Below are 24,134 nucleotides of genomic sequence, written 5' to 3' on the forward strand. Positions count from 1 at the left end.
CTATTAATGTCCACGGGAGACCCAGAAGTCTATGGGACAACATGAAAACCAACTAGTACATCAGCTTAGGGAGGGTAGCTCGTAGGGAGTGCATAAAGCAGCTCCAATTATTTAGAGTACCTACAGTATGACTTGGAAAGAAACATAATCGGCCATACATCAGTTTAAGACTGAGAGTCTTTTGGCTTGGATTTAAACTCTCTAATGAGTGCTACGCCTTCACGGTACACTGCCCAATTTCCATCATCCCTTGCAGCATTCCGTTGCCTTATTTTTCAATTGAGCTCGTGTAAGTTCTTCAGCTATCCATATCTTAGTTCCTTTCAGCTTGTAGGATTGTCGGAGAAGCTTGACTCGTAAATCTCGTGGGTTAAGCGTAATGATAGCATGACCTTTAGACTTGAAGATGCGAGTTGCTCTGGGTTCAACGTTGTTGGAGATAAGTGCACACTAAGTGTACTATTTCCTAGTCTACATTTGTCTAAGTCTAGTCTAGTCCTTATGTCTTGAGTGTGTACCATGTGGCACTTCTACAATTATCCCATAAGCACTCTTGCTTTATGTCTTGTACTTTGGCCCATATATTCATGGGTCACATCATTGCAATCTATCTGTCTAGCTTGTGTCTTGTCTACACTCTTCTCAAGGTATTTCTTGTCTTTCAATCTTGTTATTTCATTTCTAATTTCTAGTTCTTGCTTCCATATTCCAACATGGTATCAGAGCTAGGTTGATCCCTCTTCTCTCCCCTCAGTTTGCCTCTTCTCAGATCTCCCCCCCGCTGCAGATCTGCCCCTCTTCTGAGATTTCTCCCCCGCTGCAGATCTGCCCGCCTCTTTCTGCCCCGCCATTGTGCGCCAGATCTGCGCCAGATCTCCGCTCCAGATCTGCGCACCATTTCTGCCAGATCTGAGCGCCAGATTTGCGCCCATCAGCTCCCGCTCCTGCATCAACGTACGAGAGTGTCCGTACAGTCCGTACGACTGTACGAAATCCGTACATGCTGTCCGTACAGATCTGCGCCGTGCAGATTCGCTTGCCATACCTTATCGTCCGTACGCCATCCGTACTCCGCTGTCCGTACAGTCCGTACGACTGTACGGGATCCGTACCTGCACATGCCGCACTTCTCCAGCTGCTGTTCGAGATGTGCTCCATCTTCACGGAGATCTGTGCCATCTGTTCGACCTCCTGGACTGCGCCCCTTTTTGCACCTCTGCCTCTGCCTGGGATTAAGGTACTGTGCTTTGCCTCTTTCAGTTTGCTGAGCAGTCTCTCTTTTTTGCTGGTTCCTCTTGCTTCGATGGGCTGTCATATGCTATGGCCTTGACAAAGTGGTGAGAGAACCGGCTTCTTGGATCTCTCCTTTCATTTATTTTTGCAATATTGTAAGGGAATAGACACTGCCCTTGCATCCTAGCAAGAGGTAAGACCTTCCCACATGGCATCTTCCTCTCATTCTCTCATATCTATCGACAAATTCATTGGGTCCAACTTTCATACTTGGCAAATCAAAATCAAGTGCCATCTTATGAAAGAAGGTCTTTGGGACATTGTTCACCGTGCTGCTCCCGAAGATCCCGACACTGAGCAAGTTGTCACTGCCAAGAACGACAAAGCCTATGCTATCCATATTGCTCGGCCTTGGAGATGATTACATTCATCACATCTCCGACATACAGTCTGCTCCTCAAGCATGGATCACTTTGGATACCCTTTTTGGACCCTGATCTAAAAACTTCAAGATTGCACTTATGATCTCATTCTTTGATCTACATATGCAGGAAGGAGCTACTATAGCCTCTCATGTCAATTATCTTGGCAGTCTTATGGTTCAGCTTGCATCAGTCAAGTCTCCCATCTCTGAAGATATTGCTATTGCTGTGCTTCTCAAAAGCTTACCTGACACCTATGCTACTCTTGTCACTACCTTCAAGTATCATAATAATCCTTCTCTTGAGGGTATCATCAATGCTCTCCAAGAGGAAGAAAGAACTCAACAACGAAAGGTAACTGACACTGCATTTTCAGCAAAGAAAGGAAGTTCTAAGGTAAGAAAGCCTTGCACCCATTGTGGCAAAACTAATCGTATGGAGAAGGACTGTTTCAAGGCTCATCCATGCACTATTTGTGGCCGTGATAATCACCGGGAGAGGGACTGCTACTCCAAACCCTCTACATCAGCCCCTGCATCTCCTCAGCCCATGTTGCTGCAGCATCTCGATCAACAGATCCTGCTGTTCCTTCCTCATATGATGAGAAGTGGGCTTTTTGATTACTTCTATGTCTTGTCTACCACCTTGACCACCGATGATGTAGGTCAAGGGGTTCTAGTGTCTTGGTCTCTCTGTTTGACTAGAGTCAGTCTTCTGTCTATCTAGTCTTATCAATCTATCTGTCTTTTAATCTGACTATGTTTTGTTTTAGATCCATCTTGTCCCTACCCTTGTGGACCCATATGAGGATATCACTTGAGGAGGGGTGTCTCAGGATCTTTGTCTGTCATGTCTTCTATCTTGTCTCTCAGTCTATCAGTCTTTATGTCTGTCTTCTAGTCTTGTCTTTCTGTCTTACTCCTAGTGTCCACTTAAGGAGGGTGTTGGAGATAAGTGCACACTAAGTGTACTATTTCCTAGTCTACATTTGTCTAAGTCTAGTCTAGTCCTTATGTCTTGAGTGTGTGCCATGTGGCACTTCTACAATTATCCCATAAGCACTCTTGCTTTATGTCTTGTACTTTGGCCCATATATTCATGGGTCACATCATTGCAATCTGTCTGTCTAGCTTGTGTCTTGTCTACACTCTTCTCAAGGTATTTCTTGTCTTTCAATCTTGTTATTTCATTTCTAGTTTCTAGTTCTTGCTTCCATATTCCAACAAACGTCATCATCAAGAGCATCATCCTTATCAAAGTAGGCATGGCTGCTTTGACATGTGCTAAGGTGTCACTGAAAGAGTCCTCCTCTTCATACCATCCTTCAGGGAGTCCCCCTATTCTAATCTTCAAAGCATTATCACGCCTAGCTGCATGTACTTTAATCTCTTCTTGAATGTCAACCTTATCAACTTTTGCATCAAACTCCACATTCACTTCCTTCTTGTGGTCTGTACTTTTTTAGAGAAAATTGATATATTCCATTCAAAACGAATCATACAACAGGTGGGAGAGAAAGTACTCTATCCCTAGCCTCAACAATGTGGCAAAAAAGCCACGGTGGTGGTCTAAAATGCCACGACATCCCAAAAGGGGTCAAATGAAAAAATAATGAGCAGTCACATGTCCTCATGAAGGATAAAAGTCTCCCACGAGCTGCCAAAGAGGTGCTTGTACACCGCTCCCATTGACTCCTGAGAGTGAAGATAATCTCCGCCCAAATGGAAGCGAGAGTGTCAGCCTCTATGCATAAATGGCCCCCAAGGACAAAAGAACGTCGCGAACACCATATCCGCCATAGAGTAATGCTGGAAATCACCTCCCAGGCTGACCCTGCAGGTGAAGTAGGCATGGAATCTAGAGCTGGTACAGGTACCAAAAGTAAATCCTGCGGCTCCATGATGCTGACATCTGTGGGACCCCGTCTCTGGCGACGCTGCATGAGGAAACCGTGGTCTCCTGGCTCTGACTCAAAGAGAGCAAAGGCTCCAGATCCTCTCCCCCAAAGGGCAGCGCCCCATGTCATCAGAAAGGACTCGGATGTAACATATGAGAACAACGTGAAGATACTTGTCCATATCACTCTAGAGCTGGGGCAGCTCCATAAACAATGCTTACTAGATTCCTCTGCAAGTTGACAACGCATACACAAGGAGGGTCTACCCATCTGCTGAAGCCAAGTACCCACAGGTATACCCCTATGTATAGTGAGCCAAAGAAAGTAGGAGACTTTCCTGGCTCTACTGATGCCCCAAAAGTGAGTCCAGTAGCTCAGCAAGAGCTCTGCAGTAAGTCCCTGTGCGTGCCAATGCTGTGAGGCAGATGGTAGGTGATGAGAGTCTCTCTGCTGAAGCCTGTAACCTGCCCTCGTTGAGTACTAGAAAAAGGTAAGAGGACGAACGCCTGCCACCGGAGTAGGCCACGTCCATTCACCTGGGTCCTAGTCGAGCTCCGCGAGAGGTCGACCGTGAAAAATCCAAAGTCTCCATCTAGGATCCTCTGTCGATCCAGGGGCTGAGTGGGATACAATCTGTGAGAGGAGTCCGTCTCAAAATAAGTAAACGGTGCCGGTCCTAAATGAACTCCAATGCATAGCCCAGCCTCACTAAAACAACCTGACCAAGTAGAGATGGGATGAACATAGGTTGGATCTGTAAGCATATCCCTCCACTCTTGAGGAATAGCTCTCATGATCAGTAATCTGGTGGCAGCAATCCGTCCAAGTGGCCCATGTCTAACTCTGATCTCCTCCTCTGACATCTCCACACCTCCCCTGAACCAATCTCCAACTGTCACAACCCCCTGAGCATGCCATCTGGCCAAGGGAGTCCTAAGTTCTGTACCAGGGAAAGATCCCTGATACCGAACCAGGGGGTTATGATAAAGTGGCTGACGGGCAATTTTCTCTTTGGAGGAGGGAACTGCTCTGATGAGGTGCTGTCGAAAATGATCCCATATCTGAATAAGCCTTTTCACAAGTGGTGAGGAAGGCTGAGAATGCTGGTCCGTCAGGAAGATCCAACTGACTCTACCTGCCCACTGGCCTGCTGCTCTAGGAGTGCACTGGTGAATCCCATGCAGTAGGAACTGTTTCCACGGCTGATCTCCTGGAGTCAAACCTCTAACAAGAAGTTTGACTAAAAGGGCTCTGCTCTGCATCTCAGGATCAAGAACCCCAAGTCCTCCCTGGGAGGAGGGTAAAGTGATAGTATCCCATGAAACCCTGGCCCTAGTGTCCTCAGAACCGTGGTCACCACTCCACAGAAAGTTCCGGAGCAATATCCTCACCTGATGAATCAAATCAGCATGAAAGCACCAACATGACGCAACGTACCACATAGTCGCTGGTAGAACCTGGTTGAGTACGAGCGCTCTTCCGGCCAAAGAAAGTCTAGCCGTACTCCAGTAGGCTAGCTTTCTCCGGATGCTCTCAAGAACTGGGGCAAACTGTTGTGTCAGGGACACCTCAATGCCAACCTGGAAGCCTAGATATCTCGTGGAGGTGCCTTTGGGAATCCATACAAAGCCTCTGTCTCCTCCCCATGCTGGGGTATCCTGCTGAGCCCCAGTCCAAATGCCTTTTGATTTGTTCCAATTGACAAGTCCCCCTGAGGCTAGGCAGAACTTGTCAATTGAATCCGCAACAGTAGCGAGACTATATGCATCTCCTCTAACTGTCAGTGCCGTGTCGTCAGCAAACTCAGTGTCCAGAAGCTCATGCTCCTGCCGGATAGGCAGATGGAGGCCCAAAGTGCCATGACTGGTAGCCTACATAAAGTATCCCATAGCCTCCGCTACGAAAAGGAAAAGGTAAGGTGCAAGCGGGCATCCCTGTCGTACCGATCTGGATAGTTGAAAAGCCGGTCCTCTGCCTCCACAGACCACCATCCTGCTAGAAGAGTGGGAGTAAAGTGAGGAGACCCAAGAAATCCATCTATCACTGAAGCCTAGCCTCCTCATAGTGCCCTCCAAGAAACCCCAGTCCACCCTATCGTAAGCCTTCTCAAAATCGAGAAGAAGAACTGTAATCTCCTGCTGACTCTCCTTCGCCCAGTGAGTGTCCTCCCAAAAAGTAAAGATGTTATCCAAGATACTCCGATCCTGGACAAATCCTGTCTAAGTAGCTCTGATGATGTCTGGCAGCATAGGCTTTAGGCGAAGAGCCAAGGTCTTCGCTATGATCTTGTAGGCTGTCCCTAGAAGTGTAATGGGTCTCCAATTACATAGGACTGTCTTGTCTCCCCCTTTCGGGATGAGACAAATCATACCTGTGCATAATGTCTCGCCCAAAGATCCTATATCGAGAGCCTCTGAAAAGGCAGAGAGTAGATGAGGCCCAATCGTATCCCAAAGAGCTCTGAAAAGAAGTGTCGACAGACCGTCCTCCCTCGGGCATCTGTCTCTGGGCAGCTCATGTAACGCATCCGTGATCTCCAGGAGTGATAGTGGGCTATCCAAAACATGACTCATCCTATCTGAGACCATCAGGGGGACATGGCTCCAAATCTCCTCTCTGGCTCTGATCATCTCCTCAGTGATTGGATCGGCGGTGTAAAGAGTGGAATAGAAATCAGAAGTGATCTCAACAAGACGGTGAGGGTCCGTCTGAAGAGACCCGGCCTTATCCACAAGTCTACGTAGACTGTCCGAAGAAGACTGTCCGAAGAGTATCTCTGACCCACTGCCCTGAAGAACTCTTTAGAGCATCTATCCCCCTTCTAAATCCAGAAAGTCTGCTGGGAGTAAAACCTGAACTGGGCCCTCCTGCCCTGAATCTCCTCTAGTCTCTCCCGAGCCTCCGAAAGCTGCCCTTCTGATGAAAAGAGAATGAGGAAAACTCTGAATCAATATCTGAAGTCTGGATACCTCCGCTCTTGCGTTCCGATCTCTGATGCTGAGCTTTTCCTTCTCCTCTTTTGCCCTCAACTGGCAGGCCATGCTGACTCTAGCCAAAGCCCTTTCTACCCACATCAACTAGCCTTGATCCACAGGAGTGTCCTCTGACAACCAAGCCTCTCTCAACCGTTCCACGAACTCTGTGTCCTGAAAAACAAAGTCTGGAACTCTCACTAAGCCTGCGCTCTCCAATCGAGAGGCACGAAGAATCTGTAATAGGATTGGAGCATGGTCAGATAAAACATAACCCGGGCGGATCCCAATCTGTCCTCCTCTGGCCTGCCCCATTGGCCAATATAAAACCTGTCAAGTTTGACCAAAGAAAGAGAGCCATGGAAAACCTCGGACCAAGAGAACTGAAGACTGTCAGCGAAGTGACGAAAGTCGTCCAATCGAGCTGCATCATGAAGTCCAGCATGCAAAACAAAACTATCCCACTCCACTCTCTCCCTATCAGAGAGGCCACCCTCTGTCTGACCCGACTTGTCTTCAGAGAATTCAACCATGTTGAAATCTCCTCCAACAATCCAGGTGTCTGCCTGAGGAAGGGACTCTCTGAGCTGTCTCCAAAAAGCACGTCTGTGGGCTGGATTTGTGGGAGCATACACATTGAGAACACCAACTGCTGTGCTCTCAATAAGAAGAATAACATAGCATGCTCTGCTCTACTAGTGTACCCTCTTGGGTGATCTCTGAGGCCCACCTAGCTGAAACTGAAATGCAAACTCCTCCCCTCGTGCCATCCGCTGGGCTCCAATATGTCCGGCTCTGTCCTCTGAGTAAGGATCTGTATCTGTCAATCCTGTCCTGGGAGAGCTTGTGCTCCTAGATAAGCACGATGTCTAGAGGGGACCCTGAGGAAATAAACCGAAGGGAGTCCCTAAGCAACTGCAATCTAGGAACTGCCAATCTACGACCATCTGCATCTGAGGTAAATCTGCGGCCGTTCAGTCCTCTCACATTCCAAGAAATGATGGACAACCTAGACATCGGATGGAAGTGAGGGTGTGCCAGTGTCAATGGCACAAAACTGTCTCTCTAACGGCGCAATCCAAAGTCGGTCTCTGATCAAACTCCAAATCTGCCCCAACTCATGTAAAATGGCTCCATCCAAGGGAATATTACTCTGGCACGAACTGAGGAGCTGAAAGTCAAACCAACTGGCACTCCTGGGCAAATCAAAGTCTCCGTGAATCTCAAAGAACAGGAACAGAAAGGCCCTGCCACCAAAGCCAGGTCGAAGAGTCCTAGGGCAAGAGTGAATCTGCGAGCTGACGATACGATGAACGGATGATAAGATTTTACAATCTCATCGATGATTGCCTGCGTGCCAGGTCCTTCTAGAACCTGAATTCTAGCTATTGCATCTGCCAATTGCATCTTTAACTCTCTTACTTGCTGGCCATGTCTGCTACTACCCCCTGGCTGGGCTGGGGGTTCAGCCCAACTAGGGGTTAAACCCTACAGATATCCGACAAATAGTAGAAATACCTTGTGGTAAGATCAAAGTACCACGCTTTGGTGGGACTTTGGATCTATCTCTCTTTTGTTGTGTCCATAGTTTTGGACAGATATATAAGTTTTTGGTAGCTTCTATATCTCCGTCTATTGCAGGTTGGTTATTCGTTAGTACAGGTTGAGTCTACACAACTATTTCATGCACATAAGTTAGAGAAGTTTCTGATTCCACACCCAACACACACTGTGTGAGCTCCTAGGCTACTCTATCAGGCTTCTGCTGTGCGTAACCGCTGTTGGTCCATTTCTAAAATGCTATCAGATCCCAAGTAGGAGGCTCACAAGTGTGGGAACCTAAAAGCACGGACTTTGCTGAAGGAAGACCCTGATTCAGAAGCTCTTGGGAATCGACTTCCACGACTGGAGGACAGTGCCCTTGTGAGAAAGAGGGTGACTCATGTTCAGTCAGGTGCATAAGGAGTTCTGGTCTACGGAAGGTTGAGTTTGTTTGACTTTGCTATGTGGTTTAGCAGCAGAGATGTCGATCTCAGAAGCCTCTTCAACCCTCCTTAAGCCCACATTCATCCTTTGAATTGTTACTTCACCATGTTGAACCTATTAGCTCACTCTTCAATATGAATAAACAACAATTGGATTTTAGAATGCTCTCTCTCTCTCTCTCTCTCTCTCTCTCAATCCTCCTGTGGCTCCGACCCCATCTCCTTTACTTCCATCTCCCCCATCACTTCCGGTTACCTCCCTTGCCTCAATCCCAACCCTTTCCTACCCACCTCCTCTACTCAATCCTCCTCCTCTCCCTCCTTCAGTTTCACCTCCTCCTCTTGCTCCCGTTCATTCCTCCCTAGCCCTTTCCCTTGCTTATTCCTCCCCTCTCCTAGTCCCTACCCATCCTCTTCCTTCCTCTTCCTCCCCTCCCCTAGTCCCTACCCATCCTCTTCCTTCCTCTTCCTCCCCTTCCCTATTCCCTACCCAGCCTCCTCCCTCCTCTTCTTCCCCTCCCCTAGTCCCTACCCAGCTTCTTCCCACCTCTCCCCACCGACCCTCCCTTTCAGCCCCTTCCTCCCCTAGTGTAGGCTCTTCTTCGGTCCCTGACTCCCTACTTCCTTCTACCGGATCTCTCTCTTCAGGACCTCCATTTTCTGCACCCCTCCTTTACTCACCTTCTTACCCTCTTACCCCCTCATCCTTGTACCCCCTCTCCCCTTCACCCTCCACAACGGAAGCAGTCCTGGCAGATAATCTGCGATTGAGAGATTTAGTTATGCAGTGCATGGAGACTTGCAGACTTCAGGGCGCTGCGATTCAGTCTCTCACAACACAGATACACACACTGACTGATCAGCTATCGACAGTTGAGAGTCATAGATCTGATCAGGACTCCCATATTCGCCAGCTTCATACCAGAGATATTGATCGGGACATCCAGTTATGGACACATGCTGAGCGCATAGTGCAGCTGGAGGCACGCATTCAGGAGCATGTTGTGGCATGCGATGATCGCCTCCAGCAGCTGCATGTTGCTCCTCCAGCTAGTGCAGCAGTTGAGGAGAGGTTGGCCACACTGGAGACAGAGGTACAGAAGACCTCAGAGTGGGTGGACGTTGTGCGTAGAGCCCCACAGGCCCAGCAGACCACAGTCTCTGAGACTATTGCCGAGAGTCAGCGGCGAGCTCAGAAGGCCCTCAACATCCGCATCCGCGGAGTTGAGCGATCAGATACGAGATCAGCCATGGATCAGGCGACAGATTTCATATCTGGGACACTCGGAGTTCAGGATCATGGCATAGTAGCTGCATATCGAGTGGGCCGGGATCCAGTACGGCACCAGCCACTTATCATCAGATTCAGAGATGCTGAGGCCCGTCTCGCAGTATTACGAAGGAGATCCAGATTGAGGGACCATCCACAGATTCACATGAATGAGGACCTTACAGCTCTTCAGTGGGAGGAGCATAGACGTCTCATTGCACAGAGGGATGTTGCCCGTCGTGAGGGCAAATGGGCCGTGATCAGAGAGGGCAGGCTTTTGATAGGAGCTATGCGATCTAGACCGGCTGGAGCCCACAGTTGACGACACGAGGCCTATGGGAGACGTAGTCTGCCAGATAGCTTGAGTTTCACAGTTTGGAACTGTAATGGTTCCCTCACAGCTCAGCCTGGCAACTTACGAGAGGCCTTTTTTGATCAGGACATCGTCTTCTTTACAGAGACCCATGAGAGCCCAGAGAGAGGCTTGCCGCAGGTGACAGGGTATGCCTGGGAGTCTGTCTTTCGACAGCAGAGACTAGACGATCAGGAGGAGTCAGAGGATCTGGCGGTGTGGCAGTTCTTTATAGAGAGCATCTCATATCGATACTCACAGTCATGAGGAGAGACCATCGGGCCAGATATCTTTGGGTACGGATCAGGAGACCCCCCCTGAGAGACTTGTTTATTGCAGTATGCTACTTTCCCCCGAGACAGTCTCGTTATGCCTCAGATGGACCAGGACAGTCACCTTTTGAGGATTTGTCAGCCGATGTATTGGAGTACTCACGCCGCGGAGAGGTCATCCTTTTAGGAGACTTCAACGCGAGGACATCAGACAGACAGGCAGAGATTTTGGACTTTGCTGAGGATCCAGTCTTAGTTCCAGCTGCCCCAGATGAGAGTTTTCCACGCTTATCTTCAGATAGAGGGGTAGAGGTGACAGATCAGGGACATCGCCTATTGGAGCTTCTCTCATCGCACGGCATGGTCATTTATAATGGACTTCGACAGTGGCCGCATTCATCCACAGCCACATGTTTTCCCTTCGCGGGTGGTGGTACGAGCGTCATTGATTACGTCTTGGGTCCCCCGACTTTAATCCCTTTTGTACATAACCTCACAGTCGACCCTTTTATGCCTTCAGCCGATCATGCACGTCTGCACTTTATTCTTACCCAGATTCCTCATGCCCCCCCTTCTAGACATCATGAGCGTCAGCCATACTATGAGGTTCATTTTGACCACCAGTTTGATGATATTTATAGCCAGCACCTGAGTGGTCTTCTCCGTCCGCACCTTCTCGATGCCCTACCCGCCACACAGGATCGGTGGGACCTTGTACATACCTCCATCATCTCGGCAGCCCACAAGTCCTTCCCCGTCACTTGCCACACATCCAGTCCTCCACCAGTCGGTCTTGTGCCTTGTAATGGATGGTATGATGAGGAGTGTAAAGAACTCCGCAGGAAGCTTCGCCTTGAGACACAGGATAAGTCTCCCCTCCTCATTGAGACCAAGAAGAGTTACAAGCGTTTGGTGCAACGCAAAAAGTGCCAATTTCTAGCCCGGAATGAGGAGGAGCTGAGAAGTTTACTTTTCAGCTGTGATTCCAAGGAATTCTGGAAGAAATTCCTTCGTTTGAAATCTCAAACTCCTCTTACAGACCCGCAAGTTTGGCTTGCCTATACTTCCACTTTATATGATATTCCAGACCAGCCACAGATCGACTTATCCCATGTGCCTAGACCCACCTCCTCTGCCTTATTCTCATCCAATAGTGTCCGAGCAGCAGCTCATCGTTTGAAGACTGGGAGAGCTAAGGACCATGATGGATTGCAAGCGGAGTATGTAATCCATGGGATTGATGCCTTAGCTACAGTCCTCTCCCGTCTTTTTAACGAGTCCATTTGTACAGGTCTTCCACCTAGTTGGCTAGAAAATACTATAGTACCCATACACAAGTCGGGGGATCCTTTGGAGGCGTCGAACTACAGGACCATTATGATTGGCCATGTCATGGCCAAGATTTATGCGACCATTCTAGAAGGACATATAAATGACCATGCCGAGGCGACATGCATGAGAGCTAGAGGGCAGGCAGGATTTCGTGCAGAGCACTCGACTCTAGATCATATCTTCACACTCAGGGCTTTGATTGAGGAGGCGAAGTCACGTAAGCAACGGCTCTATTGTTGCTTCGTGGACTTCAGAAAGACATTTGACACTATGCCGCGTTTCAGACTCTTCCAGCGACTTCGTGACTTGGGATTCAATGGGGAGATTCAATGGGCGATCATGGCCTTGTATGAGAGAGTCACAGGTAGAGTCAGGACACGGGCGGGGCTGTCGGCGGAAGTACGCAGTACGATAGGGGTGAAGCAAGGGTGTCCTTTGTCTCCGACACTCTTTGGTCTCTATATCGATGAGTTAGAGATGTACATACAGACGATGGGTGGTACAGGTTCTTTACTGGCAGGATCCACGATACCGATTCTCCTCTATGCAGATGACGTGGTTCTTATTTCTTCCTCCTAGCAGGGTTTACAGGCACATCTCCATGCACTCCACAGCTTTTGTCAGGACAGAGGGTTGTCTGTAAACCTTGGGAAGACCAAAGTCATGGTCTTCAACACGTCATACCAGGTTTATAGGAGAGGCGAGTTCTCTTTCACATTTGATGGGCAGGAGGTGGAGCTAGGTAGAGGGTATGCCGCCTTGGCTCTTCTCGAGAGGCAGTGTGCACAGTCACATTTTCAGCATCCCGACACGAAGTCCTTACTTTTCGATACGCTGGTGAGACCTGCAGTCATGTATGCTAGCCCCTTTTGGGCAGGAGATCTCAGTGTTGCAGATTGGAGACGAGTAGAGAGGTTACAGATCATCATGTTCTCCAGATTGATCAGAGCGAAGCCCACGGTACCACATCAGATTACGTTCGCAGAGTTCGGAGCTACACCCCTAGCGCTAGATGCAGCATTTTAGTCAATTACATACTTGCATAGGATCAGGGCGCTCGGAGACTCAGCAGCAGGCAGAGCACGATTACCGTGGCTAGCACTGACATCCTCGCAGATGTTAGCGGAGAGAGGTCATACTTTTTGTTGGTACCACACACTCTCCACATGGCTCACCTCGCTGGGCTTGGATATGGATAGGCTGCCACCATTTCGATACAGCATAGATGCCCCTCGCCTCCCTCTCACTCGACATGAGCTCAGCCAGGTTATCAGGGCAGATTTGTTGCAGCTACACACGTTTCGGACTTGGGTTCATCCCACGGAGCTTCCTACGAAGAGGGCCACATATCGTGACCATTTTCTCAGGATTTCAGAGGATGGCTTCATCATATCCCCAGGATATATCGGCGTTCATATGTCGCACTCACTCAGGATTGCCTTGGGCCAGCTCAGGGTATCTTCCCACAGATTAGACGTTGAGGCCGGCAGGATGCGTCGTACAGCTACCGGACATAGACCCAGGCGAGAGACTAGGATATGCCCTTGTTGCACTATGGGGGAGGTGGAGACTGAGGAGCACTTTGTTTGCAGATGCCCTTTATATTATGAGATCCGTGGCAGATTTCACTGTTTATTTGGGCACGGATTTGGACCTCTCTCTCGGATTATGGAGTATGAGGATCAGTATTGCTTAGCGTTGTTCATCAGGGAGATCACCAGATACAGAGAGAGATTCCTCAGAGAGCACCGTCGCATCCCTGCCAGAGACCTGGTTATTCATGAGGAGCAGGACGAGGCGCAGGACCATGAGCACAGAGATAGCCCATCTTGCCAGAGAGCACCGATGGTTCCACCCCGAGGATGTACATATGACATGATCCGGCAGCACCGCAGGATGATCTTACACAGAGGCCGTACCCGTCGCTTTATTTCTAGACGACGGAGGATGATGGCAGATTTTCGGAGGAGATTGCTCCATGGAGACTTGGCACCGCCAGCAGCCCATTTGACACTTGCCCAGATCTTCACACTCATGGCAGGAGGCATGGTCGATGGCCATGACTTCCATCATTTCTTTTGATCACAGACCCCTTAGGGAAGACGATGTTCCTCATATTTCATATTTTACATTTTGTATCTAGGCATTTTTGGTACTCTATTTCATTTCATTTTGTATCTAGGATTTTTGTAGCCATTTTTGGCATCTTAGCGGTATTACTATGAGGCCACCTAGTTGGCGCATCGTTGATGATGTATTTTCCTTTCGGATGATTTTGTGTCCCATAGGCCATGTATGGCCTTCCGTGGACCTTTAATAAAATTTCTTTCTTTCTTTCTCTCTCTCTCTCTCTCTCTCTCTCTCTCTCTCTCTCTCATTGAAAGATGTACAAGATGGCCTCAAGAAAATGGTAAATGGAAAGGCAGCAGACACTCTACACCTAGTGGCTGAACTCATTAAGTGGACCAATGAGCACACGCAAAGGCACATAGCAATGGCACTAAATCAGGCTTTGATGAATGGTTTCCCAACAGAATGGCAAGAGAATTGGATCAAACCAATCTACAAAGGGGGTGACCGCAATCAATTAACAAATTACAGAACAATTATGGTATGTTCCACTCTAGCCAAACTATATAGCACAATAGTAGAGGCAAAATTGAGTGCTTGGGCAGAGAAAGAAAATAAAAGAGCAATGGGACAAGCTGGTTTCAGACCAAAACACTGTACAGTGGATCACCTAGTCACTCTTCGAGTTTTGATGGAGGAAAGCCGCCTCAAGGGGAAGCCACTCTTCTGTTGTTTCATTGACTTTAAGAAGGCATTTGATACAGTGCCTAGGGATGTGCTATGGGAGAGAATGGAATGCATAGGGGTGCCCGAGGAAATAAGGTTTGCTGTCTTTAGACTTTATGAGAAAGTAAAATGTCAACTAAAATGTAAGGATGGGATGTCACAAGAGTTCTATAGTAATATGGGGGTAAAACAAGGATGTCCGCTCTCACCCACTTTGTTCGGCCTATGCATTGATAGACTTGAGGAGTTGGTGAATGAAGAAGCATGTAAAGATGAGTTATACAGCCCTCATCTAGCAGGTCTCGTGATTTGGTTGCTTCTTTACGCCGATGATGTGGTTGTTTTCACTGATAGTGAAAGTAAGATGCAAAAAATGATGGATATCTTCAGCATATTTTGTGCAGAGAGTGGGATGGCTATTAATGTCAACAAAACTAAACTCATGATAGTCAAGACTATACAGCCAAGCAGCCCCCTCCAAATCTTATATAAAGGACAACCCATTGAGACAGTGCACTCATTCAAATACTTGGGTATTGAAATCCCTGCCAATAATAGATGGAACAGCTGTGTGCAACGGAGACTTGATGCAGGATGGGCAAAATACTTCCAATTTGAAAATGAGTGCAACAATAGCAATACGAGAAGGTGGCAAGTACGAAATATGATCTTTGGGGCATATGTGATACAGACAGTACTCTACGGAGTAGAGGTATGGGGTGGGAGTATATCTCCATCAACGTGGAATGAGATAGAGAAAATGCAAAAGTCTTTCATTAGGAGGCACCTGGGCATCAAGGCTACTACACCATACTCTTTGTTACTCCTAGAGACAGGATGTATACCCATAGAGCTACATGCTCTGAAGAGAGTACTCAGATACATCACAAAGGTCAAGTGCATGGATAATGAAAGGCTACCAAAGAGAGCATGGAATGAAAGTCAGAAGCTTCAAAAGACAAACAAGGGCAAGATTTTGACATCCGGATGGGCACAGGACCTAAAAAAATGGTTCAAGAAGTGGGAAGTAGAAGAGTATTTAAACTACTCTTCAGAGGAGATTGATGAAGAGGTTTTTCATTATGACCTGCTGAATGCACTACACAGGAAATGGCAAACAGCAGAAAACAAAGATAAATTTGAGTACTATCGCACATATATCAACCCCGAATATTGGTCAATTTATACAGGAAGGGAGACAACAACGCAGAAGTACATATGTACACCTATAGCAGTGCATAAACGGAGGGCTTTAGCCTCACTTCGCACCCGATCACACCAGCTGCAAATAGAAACAGGGGGATGGAAAAAGATGCCAAGGGAGAGTAGAATATGCCAACTATGTGATCAAGGTATGGTTGAAACAGAAGAACACATGGTAATGATATGCCCTCACTATGCACACATTAGGGAAGAGTTCAATCACCTCCTTGAGGGACATAACAAACTGGCTGATTTGCTGCATAAAGGGTCACCTTCAGCTTTAGGAACATTTGTGTATAAGCTCTTCAAGCATAGGAATCCACCTGAATCCTAGAAGGTGGTTTCTCTTTCCACCCTCCCATCTTCGGAAGGAGCTTTCATGTACTTGTGATATTGTATTGCTCAGGTCCCATAGGCCGGTTTTGGTCTTCAGAGGACGATAATATATTCTTCTTCTTCTTCTTCTTCTCTCTCTCGTCACCTCCGTCGCCTCAGCCCTTCACCTCGCGTCGCCTTAGCCCGTCACCTCAGCTTGTCAGCTTGTCACCTCTCATCGCCCGTCACCGTCGCCCATCAACTCTCTCACAGAGAAAGAGTGTTACTTGGTGACATCACAGCGCATTGTCGTCTCTCTGCGCGTAGCCTCAGCCGTTTCCTTTCTACTTTGGTTCTTTAGAGGACCACCGGCAGCCAACAGTAGTTCCAACCACCAGCAGCAGCCAATAGCAACCGCCACCAGCACCGCCAGCAGTCGCCACCGCAACAGGAGCAGCCATAGCAACCAGGATACTTGACCCCCCCTTCCAACTTGTTGACAACATCCCCCCCCCCCCCAGTTGAAGGGAGTTTCTGAAACGGGAGGTTTCAAACGGGTTTGGAAAAATGAATGAAACGGGTTTCATTCAGAATGTGAAAATATGTGCATTTATACCTAGGGTATGCATCATGCCATATACAAAAATGTGCAAATAAAGATTGTGAGTGACTCCATAATGTAGACATGATACAAAAAACATACATATCAAGTATGAGCACCATACATACTAAATCCTGATCATACAAAAAGCTAGAGGCATCAATGATCATACATACTAGAGTACTCAATGATCATCATCACACATACATGCTGAATGATCATACATACTGAATCCTGATCATACTGATCATACATACTGAATACTGATCATAAAAAAACCTAGAGTCATCAATGATCTTCCCAAGACCTCCATGGACCATAAAGGTGAAAAGGTCAAACTACAAATGGAATCCAAAGATCTTGAATCCTTCTAGTACTGTCTATCAATAATTGGGGCTGTATGAAACGGGTTTCATATGTATGAAACGTTTCATACGGGTTTCATACTTGTATGAAACGCGTTTCATATGCAACTATGCCCCCCCCTCAAGAACCCTAACCTAACCTAACCTAACCTAGGTTAACTCTGACCTAACCGAACCTCGACAGAGGTTAACCCCACCTAGACTCCAGCACGCGTGCTCCACCTCAAGCGTATGTAGACTCTCGGTCCTTGATCCTTGCACCTTATTGTCCAAGATGACAGCCAAGGTTCAGCCCTTGAGAGCTCAGTCTACAGCACACCTACTCTCCTTCACCTCTAGGATGAGGCCCAAGGCAGTATCTTCTGGGTGCTCCTGTCTTCTGCCTTTTCTGCTGAGTTACATTGTCTGTTTGCTCCCTTCAGAATCTCTCAGGAACACCTGCAGAAATGCGTTGAAATCAAGTCCCAATGCCAACCTACTGTGTACCTCCATGTCCAGCTCTGCTTCATCCTTGCAACTCAAGAACCAGGCCAGCACACAGGAACAATGTCAAATACCATCCTCCAATGGAACTTTCAAATGTAGTCACAAACATGCCTGGCAAACCATACGACTCAAGTTCATCTTTGGGTACTACAAGTTGTCCCCTTTTGAATTTGTGAACCTTCTAGACCTTGAAAAGCACCAAGTCTCGTTGGTTTGTTTCAACCCGTTATGCAACCTGCATGCTCCACGACATACATCCAGAAACTCTGAATTTCTCCGAGCTGTCTCCAAACACAAGATCGAGTTGAGCTCCTCTCAGGTTCAAATCCTGAGCTCACGAAGGTACAATAGTACTCCTGTCTGTAGATGCCTCTGATCCTCCCTGAGCTATCCAGACTGACCGGGTCCACGGACCAATATAAAGCTCCATATGCCTCTATTAAGGAAGCTCCTCCTGTACTTGTCTGAACGGTTTTCGCCCTCCAACCTAACAAGCATTGAGTGCCAAGCATACTACTGTAATCATTATATGAATGTTAGGAAATTACATACCCATGGTCTTTCGTTTATTGCTGTTGTCAAAACAAGCCACCAACCCAACATCCATGTCAGAGTGGTCTTGTCTTCCTTATCCTTTATGATGGAAGAGCCCTGTCCTCAGCATCCTCAGCGTGCTCTGGGCAACATATGCTGTTCTCCTCCTTTTCTGGGATTTTTGACCATTTCTCTATACTGGACATGAGCACTATCAGACCTGGATCTATGAATTCTGTTAAGGTAGTACAGGGTGGTCACCAATAACAACTCACCTTTTATGACATGAGCTGACTCTTTTAAAGGCTTGGACTTTTCTTCCCGCTTCCTCTTTTGCTCAGAAATCTTCTTCTTGCAATCTCTTGCCATGTGGCTAGGCATATCATAATAGTATCACTTTTTCTTCTTTTTATTCTTCAAAGGCGTCTCCATCCCTGGAAGTGTCCTTTTTCTTACTGGGCTTGTCTTTCTCTGGCTTGCCCTTCAATTACACCTTTGGTAGTGACGTTGAACACTTTCTCACTGCCATCATCCTCACGCAGTCTCTGAATTCCTCTTGGATCAATAAGGGACGCAGCTCCTCAAAGGTCAACAGCTTTGATCTCTCTCCAGTGTCCGTTGAGGCTTCTTGGCAGTTTACTCAGCATGAGATCGGGCAACTGATTGCTGTCCACCTTTTGACCTACAATGGCCAGTTGATCCTTTAAGATTCTAACCTTGACTAGATGATCACTCACTTGGTCGCCTTCTTTCATGTTCAGCATGAATAGCTGATTTTGGAGCAACTGGTATTCCCAGTCTCGTACAAGTCTTTTAGGATCTTCCATGAGGTGTCTGCCAGTTGATGTAGTCTCGATGATCATTGCTATGCATCAACATCTTTTTGCACCCATTCTTTGACGTCATTTGGATCTTCCAGCTAGATCATCTTGCCTGATGCATCCTTTTGATCTTCTGGTTTTGGATCTTGTTCCGAAATTATATTCCACAATCCACGTGCAACCATTTGCCTCCGAATCCTGATATTCCAGATTTGGTAGTTTGTCTAGTCCAGCATCCCCATTGAACGAATGTTTTGCATCGGCATGTGGGTCAGCATCTGCACCTGTAAGATTTTACTTCAAAGGGGATTCTTACGCACACACTGAGCTTCTTGTCTCACCTCCACTAATCAGAAGTCACCTTTCTCAATTGTCGAAGTCGTTCTCTTATTGGATGGCTTGATCTTCAAGGCATGCACCTCCCAGTTTGAGAACTTTGCTTTTAATGAGACCCTAGTCCCTTAGATCTCACTTGCGAGAACACCACTATGCCAAGCTTATAAATTAGAGAGCAACCTTGCTCTTTGTATGGACGAGAATCCAAGTTGTATTTGAATCAGGCTTTCCTGTAAGCAAGCTTTGTAACAGTTTTCTATTAAAGACCTTCTGGGGGGACCATTTCTTATTTCTGGCCCCTAGTGTGGTGCCTTGTTCTCTCTCTCTCTCTCTCTCTCTCTCGTTCTATTGTAATTCAAGTTCCAGCTTCATTGTTGAAGTTTTCCTTGTTGAACTTAAGTTTCCAACCAGGGGTTCAAATTCGTTTTTGAATTGCTGAGTGCTCAGATTTGCTGCGAATTGAATATTGAAGCTGTGTTTTGGTTTGAGAAAGGTTTCATGCTCCTACTTCTGTTTTTGCAGTCCTTAAGTTGCGTGCTTATCAGTTAGCCTCAATGACCATCTGTAGTGCAAGCTCCTTGGAGAGCACCCTCCTGCAGACATGTGCTCTCCAACTCGCTGTAGGTATGCACCAAGATCTGCTCCAGAAGGTGATGACTGCTTCCAGTCTGAACTGCTGAGGTGCCCCCACAGTGGGGCCTTTGTATAGAGGGTTTCAGTCGCTCCAGTCTGGCTGACCAGTCTGTAAAACAACCGACCAGTCTGTAAACAGACTGACCAGACGGAGACTGGGCCAACACAGGCTATGCTGATTCTGCCGCCCTGGTCATGCGATTACAAGGCCCCTGTCTGCAGACTATTTGCTGCTGGCTCCTGCTCCAACTATGTTGCAGCCACCAGGCCATCTCCTGCACCTGCTGGCATTGCTGCTGTACCTGACTAGACCCGAGATACTGCTGCTGCCAACCACCTTTGTGTTCTAGCTCTGCCAGCGTATTCTTCCCCTGCAACAGCTTAGCAACGTGTATCTTTTGCAGCTTCTGAGCAGTCCTGCACAGTAGCCACACAACAAATCCATGAGCTTTGTGGATGCTTGAGGAAGACCTGCCATTGCTGTTCCAGCCCTGTAGCACCAGTCGTGCTGTCTCATACTTGCTGCTGGACCATCCACACACGTTTGCCCTCTTCTAGAGCTCTGTTGTCAACCCTAAGTGCTTTATTGTGTGGCAGCCCACAGGGCAGCCTACAGTGCTGCCCACATGACTGTCCTGTGGATGTTTCCCTCCACCTGGATCTCCCCATGTGGCACCCATACTTGATGCGCACACAGCAGCACTCTCAAACCCCAAACCTTACATCAGTGCAGTCTAAATGACACATTAGGTGGAGAAAGGACCCTGTTAGAAAGTGCAGAATTTCAATTGCGCAAAGGTGGAGGGTAGAGAGACAAGTGTTTTAAGAGGATTAACTCCCTAGCAGATATGCAGAGACGTTTTCTTGTTTTCAGGCATAGAACCAAAGACTACATTTGAAACAGTAGTTAGCTTTGTCATGTAAAGTTCAGGGAGGGAAAAATCATTGCATGTATTGCAGAGTTCTACGGTTTACTCCCCTTTGGTTTTTTTCTACTATATTAAAAGTGAATCTATTGATTAATCTCTGATGCTTGGGGCTGTGTTCTGTTGTCAACAGGCCTGCTGTGTTGATCATCTATGTGATCAGCTGTGCTACCGTCTGGATCTTGCATGTTTTGCTGCACGCATAAACTCGGGTTTTGAATGGGATAAGAGCTGTGTGTTATTTTCATCCCAAGGAGGGAACAAGAAGGGTAAAAAGTTCAAAGCCTCAGAGCCATCAGATCCATTCGTTGCAAACCTTGTCTTGGAGAGGTTGGCAATGCACTCACCAATCCGGGTATGGTTTGTGGCTCATTGGTTACGTTTAATGTTGGTTGATTATAGGAAAAGATGTTGAAATTTGAAGGTGTTCAGTCTTGTTATCAGCTATTTAGCAAAGATTCAATTATTTATATGAGTACTTGCATTGTGCTCTACATGCAAACTGTTCGGGTATATGTATTGCCATTTAGTTGTGGGTCTGTGTGAAGTTGTGGGTTGGGAGTCTATTTCAAGGGAATAAAAAAGAATGTGGGTTTGATGATCCACACACAATGTACCAACGAAACGACACAGAAAATGTGTCTGAAACATAAACTGTACTGCAAACTGAAATCTGCAACTTGACCTAATCTGACATTAGTACCACACATTTTGCCTTGCGTATGAATGGTTGGTGATCCGTTTGAATTCAATAGGCTTACCAAAAAATAAATAAAATTGTTTTACACACACTGCATTTGTAGCAAAAATGACAAAATTGTTCTGTTTCTTAATGTATGATGGTACTCGTCATGAAGATAAGTATTTTTTATAGCTGTCAAATGACTCACAATGGTCTCTGTCTTCCTCGTTATGAGATTTGATTGTGCAAGCTCAATGTGATATTATCCTCAGTAATGACACCTCTTGCTCTGTTTTACCAGCTGTACATTTGAGTCCCGGCTCTTGGTGGTTATCTCTGCCTTGGTCAACCTTCTTCCTTTGTTACCTTCCTTGCTTGTTGCATATCGATTCATCATAGCATCTAAATTTGAGGTGTTAAATTGTGCCTTTCTATACAGTATATATCCTCAAAGGATATTATAATTATCCTTGCTGTCATGTTAGAAAGTGATAGACTTCGTGTACAAGGAGGAAAAATTATGGAAGCTGCTAGCGACTAGATTTTGCTATCTACGTCTGTCAACTGCAATGCAAGGTGTCCTAACATAGATTCCCTTTACATCATATGGTAAATGAGTGTGGGTATTAGCCCCGTGTTATCTTCCTTTGATTTGATTAAGCCCACTGTCTTAGATAGGCAGTCCTATGCAGAGTCAAGAGGGGAAAACCCCTTCATTATCTATTTAGTTCTCCTTTCTAAAAGGTGATCATGGCCAATATGCTGAAAGGATATGTCATGAAGGGAAAATATCATTTATTGTTTGTTCAAAGCACTATCCTAAGAGGCGGTCATGGGCAGTGTGCTAAGAGGGAATAACATAAAGGGGAAAAACCTGATTTATTCTATTTCACCCAGTGACCACCAAGCGGGTTCTGGGTTTGTGTGAAAAGGGCTGGCTTATAGTTAATCCTTAATTCCAGCAATCATGATAGGCAAGTCATGATACAGAACTTGAAAAGGAAAAGTTCAGAATTTCATATAACATTCAAAAATTAGAGTATTTTGAAATATAAATAGAAAATAAAAAGTTTTTCGAAGAAGTCGAAAAGAAAAGTAACTTGAGACATGCCAATGCAAGGGGTTCGGATGTAGCCAGGGAGCTAACATGCTAGCTAGGCCTGGTGAATACGAAGAGTGCTTACAATGCATGCACTTGAATTGGAATTAAAAACTGAAAGATAACGAACGTATTGAAAGGGGAGCAGTGTGCAGGGAATCAGGCCCAAATGGGGTGACGAGTAACTCTTACCCGATGCCAAGTATATCCATTACAAAGCATCCCCAATAGGGAGCGCTACCCACTTCGAAGTAATCCTTCTCTTTTGCCTTGAGGTGAATGCTTCAAGTACCCTCTGGGGCAGTTATGTGTGGGCTGCTGTCACAATAGCAGCAAAAAAGGGAGCAATCTTCCATTCCAATCATCAAGAACATGGTCAAGTAAGTGAGAGGATGGAGCAAGAGTAATGTAGGTCTTGTGGAGAACTCAATTGAGAGGCTTTGCAAGAGCTGAAATATGCAAGGGGAGAATGAGTTTTCTTGGGGGTTTTGAAATCCTTTTGTAGTGTTCACAAGTTACATCAAGATTTTGATCAGTCCCCTAGATGCAATGGTGATTTTGACATGTTTTTAGTACACTTTTGCTCCATTTGAAATGTACAATGTAGTTTGAAATATTTGCCAAATTTTTATGATTGGATATATTCTAGTCTTACAAAGGTATACATATATAAAGTCTCCAACATACTCATCCACACAATGCGACATGTCAAATCCTGCATAGGCATAACAGACAAGTAAACAATCTTTTTCCCTCAAAAGTCGGTACAGCTACCTACCTGACTGTGGCAGCATGAATAAATTCAATTAGAGAGATACACAGAACTGCATGTATACATGCCGTGCGAGGATTCAAGAATGCAAGACTGGGTGCACTCCCCCCCCCCCCCCCCCCCCCCCAAAAAAAAAAAAAAGAAACAAGAACAACAAGAACAACAAAACTGTGTGTATTTCTATATTTGATGCCAAATGGCAAAGCTGAGTACATGTGGGTGAAGACAAATATCTTCCTACAAGGGCTGATTGAAGAGGCAGGTTTCTCCTACTCTTCTACTCCCTACTGAAGATATGAAGAGCTGCTTGCTGATCAAAGCTTAAAGGCTGCTGTGCTGTCGAAGGCTGATCATGAACAATGACAAAGGGCCCCTTTTATAGGCTTGGATCCTTCCCAAAGACCTGCATAAAGGCAGACTGACCAGTGTTGGAGACGAACTCAGTACTGATGTGTACTGACATAGCAGTATGGTTGTTGATGTGTCTGCTGTCTGTACTTGCTTTTGACGTGTCTGTTGTTGGCAGTTTCTGCTGCTGTCTCCACTGGCTATGGACTGTCCATGATGATGTGATAGCCCACGTGGCTGTCGGCATACAGCTGAATTCATGATAAGCTCATATAGATTCCAGATGTCTACATGGCAGCCTGTATCATGTCGTGCTGATCTGGCCTTGTTGCAGATCAGATAGGTGTCCATGGACTGAAGGACGTCCATGACATCCCCTTCAGCTAAGGCTCAAATAGGCCAGAGACGACTGAAAGCCTGCTTATATGCCGAAAGGAGGTGTGGGTAGTCGGAGACTAATCTTCTTCCAGCCATGGTACGTT

At 46.6% G+C, this 24,134-nt stretch overlaps 1 protein-coding gene across 1 annotated transcript in view; it reads left to right on the plus strand.

Annotated features, from left to right (window-relative positions):
- Positions 1 to 24,134, plus strand: part of LOC147885227 (zinc finger FYVE domain protein) — a 246,996-nt gene that overhangs the window by 38,954 nt on the left and 183,908 nt on the right. Inside the window, exon 5 of the mRNA XM_087397706.1 lies at positions 20,885 to 21,106. Within this exon, the coding sequence (XP_087253832.1) occupies positions 20,885 to 21,106 (222 nt within the window). The remainder of the gene's footprint in view (positions 1 to 20,884; positions 21,107 to 24,134) is intronic.

The sequence above is a fragment of the Dipteris shenzhenensis genome, chromosome 26, assembly GCF_047967505.1.
Source record: "Dipteris shenzhenensis isolate YYH24624 ecotype China chromosome 26, Dip_SZ_1.0, whole genome shotgun sequence".
NCBI classification, from domain to species: domain Eukaryota; kingdom Viridiplantae; phylum Streptophyta; class Polypodiopsida; order Gleicheniales; family Dipteridaceae; genus Dipteris; species Dipteris shenzhenensis.